Below are 8,564 nucleotides of genomic sequence, written 5' to 3' on the forward strand. Positions count from 1 at the left end.
CGCCGTGGGCTGTTCCAAGTGCCCCCCCCTTCCCGCCTCGGTCCGTCCCTCCGGTTCCCCCCGTCCCGCCTCGGTCCGTCCCTCCGCTCCGGGTCCCCCCTGACGCCGCCGCGGTCGGTCCCCCCGGGCCGTTGTCCCCGTCTCCGCAGGAACACCGCCATGCCCAAACCCGACGAGGAGGAGCCCCCGCGCCCGGACGGCGGCGCCGAGGAAGCCGGCCCCTCCGGGGGGAGACGCGAGGAAGAGCTGCCTGCCCTCCGGCCGCCCGGTACGGCGGGGCGCGGCGCCGCGGGGAGGGGGAGGGGAGGGGGCGGCGGGCCCAGAGCGGCCTCCCGGCGCGGGGCTGCTGAGAGGAGGCTGCCTGGAAAGGGCGCAGGGATCGGGACCGACGGGGGAGCTTCTCCCAGCGGTCACTAGGTGTCAGCCCTCCTTCACAAACGAGGAAGGGTGTGCGCCGTGGCCGGGGGGGCCCGCGCTGCCCTCGGGTCGCCTCCCCGTTCAGGTGCGCCGGCGGGAGGGAGGCTAACGAGGGGGCAGGTCGTTTTACCCGCACAGAAAACGAAGACTTATCCGTAAACAGACCTTGCTGAAAAGGTGGAAGTGCCACTGCAAAGTGACTCTCTCGAAAAAGAAAGTGAATCCCCAATCCTCCTCCTGTTGGCCCGGTAAAGTTAATGGCTCTGATCCAACCAAAGCTGAACCGTATGTGGCCATTACCACCCACAGAATTATACAAAGAGAGCTGTGACCCGTTTGTCTGTAATGAACACCTGCCATTATCCCATCTTCACACCGGCTTGGTTGCTTTGCTTAAATCAGTTGAGGGACATGTCATCTTACCTATAGATATATGTAGTCACATGCCCCTTGTTGTAATTATTGCATGTTATTTAACATAGTTATGAATTCGGCAATGCAAGCTGGGCAGTGAATACTGCTTGTACTGCTGCGCATGGTGATGGGGGCACTGCAGCTCTTTTCCAATAACACCCAGGCTCGCAGAAGGAAATACAGGATATTTTGCAGGAATATCACATTTGTAGGACCCTGACAGAATCTGTGAAGAGTCTGCTTGCTGCTCAGAGAGGGATCAGAGTCTGCTATTTGAATAAACCAACTCTAGTTTGTTTTAAGATGTTCCCACTTTAGAAACTGCGACACAACATTCTTACAAGTTTTGCAACTCCTTCCTGTTTTGTTAGTTTTCTAGGAATATTTGAACTGGCTTCTTTAATTATTCTTGATTTCCAGTACTCTAGCACTAGAAGATTCAAGTGTTTCAGGAACTCTTGAGCTAGCCACTCAAACTTAGACATGTGCTAGGTATTCTGCATATTGAAGCACTTATGCTCTTAAGGTGTAGCCCTGTGGTAGCTGAGAAGAGTAGGAACTCCCTTGAATTCACTGAGATTTGATGCAGGTATAGTGATTTCTCACTGGGATTAGGTTGCAGAATAAGGGGCATAGTTCAAAGACAGGATACATAATGGATAACAAAGGGGGACCAAAATGTGAGTGGAGAGGTGACCAAATCCGCTTAGTATCTGATCATTGATTTAAATGTTTTTTTTTTCCTTTCTCTACTTTTAAACCCTCTTCTCTCAGATTTTTTTTTTTCCATTTTTCATTTTGTAAAATCCTCTAAATCACTTTAAAGGAAATGTTGAACCTTAGACTGCGTTTAACATTGCTTTTACAGACTTACTCATTGTTATTATGTTTTTTGTAGCCAGCCCTCCACAAATTCTCTCCATGAGTGAACTACTGGAAACAGCTCACGAGATTTCCAAACTGACCATTGCACATGAAATTGTACTCAACCATGACTTCAAACTGCAAGCAGTCAACTTTGCCCCAAACAGGTATACACATTTGGGGCTAGCTTCTTTCTGTCACACTACAGAAAGCATGTTGGAATGTGGGAAGGAGGTGGGTTTGGGTCTGACTGTAGAAGTGACAAGAAAATAAGATAGTCCCGAAAGAAAAGATATGGGAGCCTGTTTCTATTTATTCATTGCTTCATGATTTACTAAGTACTCAAATATGATGAGTATCAGGTATGATACTAACACTGAAAGATTTAGAGGCTATAGGTATATAAGCTGTGACTGTAAGATATAAACCAAGCAGAATTTTCAGCAAAGATGCCTTCTTAGGTGTCTGCATTTTAGATAAAAATCTATTTAAGTGACCTGTTATTTCACTCTTTCATTGCAAAGACAAGCATTAGATCAACTTCTGTTGATCGTCTAAGAGGGACTTAGGAGTTTCCTTGAAAAATATGATCTTTTGACGCCACAGTTAAGACAGGCTAAGCATATTTTATGAACAGAGTTGATAGGAAGGAGTTCCACTTTAGAAGAACAGGGAATTTAGGTTGAGAGAGAATTTTGTGAGGTAGAGAAAGGTAATGCGTATTGCCTGCAGTTGGGAGTAAAGATTAAGAGAAGAAAATGTCCAAAGGCCTGAGCTGCAATTAAAGCTGACAGGAATCGTTCCATCAAATTGAGAGTTTGTATACGTCTGATGTTAATAGAAAACACCTCCCCTCCCCTCTTCTTTCTTAGCCTGGAAAACAGAGTAAAGGAGACATTGCACAAGGCCTTCTGGGACAGCCTGAAGGAACAGCTCTCTGCTAGTCCCCCAGACTACACTCAGGCAATCCAACTGCTGCAGGAGATAAAAGAGGTGAGCTGTTCCTGACACAGGAAGAATGGTTGCCTTACTGTCAGTTATCACTTCACCTCTTACATCCAAGTATTCCCTTGTGAACATGCATAAGAGGGATGAGAAAATAGGCTCCCTTTATTTCATAGAGAGATACAAGTTACACAATTGCACCTTCTAAAACCTGAGAAGGAAACTCATTCTCTGCCCCTAGGTCCTTCAAACACATACTCTCCAAAACAATGGAAAGCCTTTGTCTGAACTGTCATTTGTGGTAACCATTCCAGGCATAGTGTCTGCCAAACATAAAAACTACAGTTCTCTATATAAGACACCTCTTCTGGGTATATGAGGAGCTGTCTCTAATAAACAAGAATACAACATAGCGAACAAGAAAACTGTTTAGAACGAAAAGACATACACGTTCCTAGCAAAGTATGAAGTTGCATATAGTTTGCTTTTTCAGTCCTCACTTTCCCTTTGGACTCCAGACAGTTTCCTCCTTTCCTGCATGACAGTAAAAGGGGTTTTGCAATATGTGAAACAGTAGCCAGACATCCTCAAATGAGTCATTAGAGACAAGCACTCACTAAAAGCTGTTGCGTGCCCCGGAGTTTGTGTACTCGGTAATTATCTTACTCTCAATACAGCAAGGCCAACCTTGATTCCTGTTGAGCAACTCTGGAAAACTGTAGAGTTCCTTGAACAAGACCAGGCTGCTTCTCTTTTGGCAGGCTCTGCTATCACTGCTGTTGCCACGGCACAACCGACTGCGAAGCCAAATTGAAGAAGCCCTGGACATGGAGTTGATTAGACAGGAGGCTGAACACGGGGCTCTGGATATCCCCAGTCTCACCATGTACATCCTTGGCACAATGGCGATGCTGTGTGCGCCTGTTCGAGATGGGGAAGTGCAAAGATTGCAAAGCCTGACAGATCCAGTTCAGCTTCTTAGGTTGGTGTTGCTGACTGTGACTTGTCTACATAAACCAGCATAACCTTCAACAATAATACATTGGGCCTAGAGAAAACTCCGCCCTGGAATTACTGCCCAAGGCACCTTTTATGCACTCTGGGCTTCAACCTTGTCATTATTTGAAGTTGAGTTTCAGCGTAGACATATTTCATGTTGCCTAGCTGCTCTTTAAACAGTGGAAAAGTCCTTAGTGAAATGAATCTGATTTTCTAGTAATTTTTAGGGACCGGAGACTCCAATTAGACTGAACAGCCTTTTGTCAGAAAACAATAAAATCCAAACTCCCCTTTCTGAATTCCCCTTTCTCAACATTCTAAAATGACCCTAGTCATGGCATTTACTACAGGATAAAACTTTCAATTCACTGTGTCTCATCCCAGGGAGATTTTCCGAGTGTTGGACCTCATGAAAATGGATATGTTGAATTTTACCATCCAGAGCCTCCGCCCCCACTTGCAGGACCACTCCGTCCAGTACGAACGGAAGAAATTCCAGGAGCTCTTAGAGAAGTTGCATAGTAAGTCTGCAGGGAAGTGAGAGGAGAAGTTGCTGGTTCAACACTGTGTACTCTTACAGGAGCTGTTAAAGGCGCTGGAAAGGGACTTGAGTATTCCAAAGCTGATGCTTTCATCATGTGCTTACTTGTAATAATAGACAAGAGAATTACCTCTAAAAGCTAAAGGGCTCCTGGGTCACTTTCTCAGCCTCTTCACTAACATACCTTGCAGAAAAGAAATTATTTAATGTGCTTCAGTTTCTCCCTGCATAAGGCAGAGCTAGTAGCCATCCCACAAGGAGCTGTAAGATCACATAAGTTTAAAGTGTTTTGAGATCCTCAGAGGAATGAGCAAAATGTTATTAGCAGACATATTTAAAGAGGAAAGTCTGCATTTGATGTAGACATCTCATCTTCAGTAGGCTCTAGAATATTTCTCTCTGGCTGCCTTTCTCCCTCACAGGACTTCATTAAAGGTGCCTTTTGGAGACTGAAATCTTTTATTCAGTATAAAGCTCTCCAGAGGCCGATTCCACTAGCCCAACCCTGTGCCTCGGCAGCTACACATTTATATTGTACTTTAGTGATCTTGTAAGCTACTCCCCACCATTCCAGGAGCCAGTGTGATGCCTTGGCCTCCCAAACACACATTCCCTGTAGCCTGTAGTGTAGCATAGCCACTTCTTACCGACTTAGCCTGAGCAGTCTGACTATACTTTCAAACATCCTTTTTTGTTACCCCGTTACAGATAGCCTGGATCACACAACAGAGTGGCTGCGCAAAGCAGCAGCAGAAGTGGCTGCGGCCTCTTCACAATCTCCACCCCACCCTGCAGTCAGCAGCTCGCCTGCCTCACTCTCACAGGGAGCAGTCAGCAGTAGCACAGCTGTGCCAAGTCCCACATCTGTGCTGAACCGAGGATACATGAATCTGCTCTGCTGGGAGCCTGGACAAAAGGAATATCCTGAGGTAGGAGAAGTGCTTGAACACCTTTACAGCAAAGTCATAAAGATATGCAAAATGAACAGGTCTACAGGTTCTGTATCTTCTGTAGAAAGAACTGGCCAGAGCCTCTGTCCTCTCTACAGCATGATTTTATTCCCCATGTGAAGCAACTTGGGACTTCTCACAAAACTAAACCTCCCTGCTGCCAGGTGGTCTCCTCCCACTCAGCTTCATGGGGCTGTTACAGCCCTGCTCCATGGCTTGTGAACTGCTGTTACCACAGCTGCTGTCTGTACACCCACAGGCTGATTTGGTTTCTGTTCACAGACACTGTTTATGGATCAGGCCCGACTGCAGGAAGTACAGTCGCAGGTGAATCAGCTTACCATCATAGCTGCAGTCCTGCTAGTGACCAGTGGCATGTGTGGAAGCACCTTATTTGGCTCACCTGGGTTTGTAGCTAGGCTGAAACGGGTAACAAAGGTCCTCTTGGAAGGGCTCTCTTGTACCAGGTGGGTTACTTTAAGTTTTCTTTTCCAGCAGGAGAAGAGTGAGTATGCAGGCACTGGTTGGTTGTGGGATGAGCAGCAGGAATCCTCCCCTGGGAATGGAAGAGGATCCAAGATCCAAATAGCAGCCAGGTCTACTGCAAGGAGTAGGGGAAGTCAGCCAGCATTTTTAGCTGGGAGCTAACATTCTAGCAATAGTCCCTTCTTGGTTAAAGGGGAAATTAGTGGTGCTGATTACGATTTCACAGGAGTCAGCCCCTGGGCAGCTTCCTGCTCCCCGAAGAGCAGGGGAAGGGACGCTTAGTTCACTTGCAGTAGGCACCAGAGCTGTGGCTGAACATTGATTGTCCTATGCTACCTGGCTGTGATGACACTCCCATCAAAAGACATACGGAGAGACTTCCCTACTTGCTCTGTGCCTGCAAGACCCTTTCCCCAACAAATGTGAGTAGTGGCTGGAGTGCGTATAYCTTTGCATGATTTAGGTATGAAGAAGCTTTACAAGACATCAGCAATCAAGTGCTCCAGGAAGTCAGCAGGACTCTTTCACAGCTGGGTTGCCCTGCTTTTACCAATGACAAATGTGCTTCCCTGAAAGGCCAGATAAGAAGCATCGCAGACAAGGACAATGCAGTGCGGAGTATCATTGGTGAGTCTCTGAGCCTAYGTCTAACTCAGCGGGCTTTTCTTTGAAGGAACTGAGTATTTGCACTCTCAGGTCATAACTTAGGTCTAGCCTAATGACCCTGGAGCAGGCAGGACAAGTCTAGGATAGGTACTAGCATAGCAGACTCCCTGTGTTGAGCAGAACTACTGCTGAGCAAGAGCTGAGTTCAGTTCCTGGCCTCTCTACACAGTCTGCACAGGAGAGGAAGGCAATGAAGCTAGGTTCAGAAACTGCCCAGATTTTCCTATTCCTCCTCCAAAGGCTCCCAAGCAGTAATTGCTTTGAAAATCTCTTAAATCCTCTCATCCTTGCTAAAAGCTAAACAGGCCCAAGTGCAAGGCTGGTTATTAGGCAGTGTTGCAATCTTCAGGCTAGGATGTAGACTGAGAGATTAATTACTAGGCCTAGTAAAGTACCATGCTAAGAACTTTAAATAATATTTATCCCTAGGGAGTGCACTGCCTGGTATTCAGCTAACCAGCTGCCTTGCAATGCTGCTCCATCAAAATATTTATTCAAATGGTTTGGATAARAGCTGATTATTTTGACCTTTTATTAGTACTCTGAACACTAACTCCATGTAGATTGCTGTGCCACAGGCAGCTAGTATGCTACTGGAGAGATTATTTCCACATGGAAGACTTGCTTTTATCAGCTATGAAAATAGGGTGAGGCTCTTCCTGCCCAATGTTTCATTGAGTTAAGTGTCCTTCCCAGCCGGTGTGGACTCAATTGCATTGTTTATTTGGGCTTATTCTTTCCATGTCAGAGCAGGCTATTTTGTTTTGATGCAATTCAGAAGACTGAATTAATAGCCTAAACCAAGCCCTGATATATGGCAGGGTGGGTGGTATGTGATGCCAACGACTCTCTGATGGTGTGGCATTAGAAAGAAGTTGTGGGACCAGATAGTCTTCCCTCCTCTGCATCGAAGAATCGCACAGTGCCTTGTCTGCACGGTTGGTCACTGTCAGCATTTTCACATACATACTTTAAATTCAACTACCCAGCTGCTTTAAATGTTGCTGTATCTCAGCTACGTGTTCCTCAGAAAGGCTTCCTGAACACGACCAATTTTAAAATGCTGCTGTGGCAGGCTAAATAAATTCTAGACTCTGAAATTCCATATTCCATTATGCTTCTAAGATGCCTGATGCATCAATGCAGTACAAAAACTTCAGAATTGGTGAAAAATCCATACTGCTGAACTGCTCCACTTTAATGTAAGAATGACCATATATCCATCAAACCTGAAGTCCTTCAGCTCACTGTCCAATCTCTAGCCCTTGTTATAAGCAGCTACCCTGGGCAAAGTGACAACAAGGCAACCATACATGATACTTTGCTCAAATACTCTCCTAGCATCACATAGTTTGACCTTGGTTCCTGTGCTGGATGCTGTTAAATCTACTTAGTATTTGGAAAAGAAACTTCCAAATACTTCCACTATGTCCCTGAGCCCACACAGGGTTACTGCCTACAACATGCTGTGACAATGAGGCTGTCCACACATCTGCTCTCGACTGCACGAGGAGCCCTTTGTCTCTCAAAGCTAGCTTTCTCTGCCAAGGCTGATTTTTGTTTTCATGCTCTTACTCCCTACAGAGCAGCGGATTCATTCATTCCTCAGCCTTTTTATTTCCCCTAATGGACAGAATTCTCTCAAGGACCTCCCAAAGGGCCTTGATGCCATTCAAGAAGAGTTGCTGGAAGTTGGGTGCAGGTTTGGAAGTGTGATCCACCACAACAGGCAGGTGTTTGGACCTTACTACTCAGAAATTCTCAAGAAAGTGCTTCTCCCAGAGCCAGAACCGGAACCAGACGCAGGAATAGACTCTTTCTGATCATCTTCACTACGTATCACACAGGAGGGCAGGAGTGGAATGGATTCTCCAGCAGTTTCTCAAATCATGCTTTAGCTTGTAAAAAGCAACTGGAAGTAAACACAGCTGGGCTGGCGGAGCTACTAGGAAGTGACTCTTGGCATTGTCACTTGGCACTTATGTATCTGAATAAACCTTTCAACTGCAAAAAGATGGTGGCTTTTTTGCCCCCAAACCTTCTGCTGTTTGATGCGGCTCATCTCACTGGTGGGGAAGACAGTGGGATATTAAGTTCATAAAACTGCACTGCAGCTTAGGCAGGTTTTCTATTTTTTTTRAATCTAAGGTGTTAATTCTACTGTGGGCCTTTAGCCTACTTTGCTGAAACATGTTAGTCACAGGCCAGGGACACTGTTTGGATTTGATAAAGCCACATGGTATTTAAGATCATTAAAACTACTCAATATATTTCAACATTAG

General features: G+C 45.9%; 1 protein-coding gene across 6 annotated transcripts in view; it reads left to right on the plus strand.

Moving 5' to 3' along the window:
* Nucleotides 1-8,286, plus strand: part of TCP11 (t-complex 11) — an 8,569-nt gene extending 283 nt beyond the window's left edge. The window contains exons 2-10 of one of the 6 annotated variants that reach the window (XM_026056729.1): nucleotides 150-268; nucleotides 1,730-1,862; nucleotides 2,568-2,688; nucleotides 3,402-3,622; nucleotides 4,024-4,160; nucleotides 4,889-5,109; nucleotides 5,413-5,597; nucleotides 6,080-6,243; nucleotides 7,867-8,286. In XM_026056729.1, the coding sequence (XP_025912514.1) occupies nucleotides 160-268; nucleotides 1,730-1,862; nucleotides 2,568-2,688; nucleotides 3,402-3,622; nucleotides 4,024-4,160; nucleotides 4,889-5,109; nucleotides 5,413-5,597; nucleotides 6,080-6,243; nucleotides 7,867-8,105 (1,530 nt within the window). In that variant the 5' untranslated portion in view covers nucleotides 150-159 and the 3' untranslated portion in view covers nucleotides 8,106-8,286. Of the gene's footprint in view, nucleotides 1-149; nucleotides 269-1,729; nucleotides 1,863-2,567; nucleotides 2,689-3,401; nucleotides 3,623-4,023; nucleotides 4,161-4,888; nucleotides 5,110-5,412; nucleotides 5,598-5,625; nucleotides 6,244-7,866 lie in introns of those variants that run through there. The other 5 variants (XM_026056730.1, XM_026056731.1, XM_026056732.1 and 2 more) reach the window with 5 other exon arrangements.
* Nucleotides 8,287-8,564: the final 278 nt, after the last annotated feature.

This window comes from Apteryx rowi, unplaced genomic scaffold (genome assembly GCF_003343035.1).
Source record: "Apteryx rowi isolate R43461 unplaced genomic scaffold, aptRow1 scaffold_132, whole genome shotgun sequence".
NCBI lineage: Eukaryota > Metazoa > Chordata > Aves > Apterygiformes > Apterygidae > Apteryx > Apteryx rowi.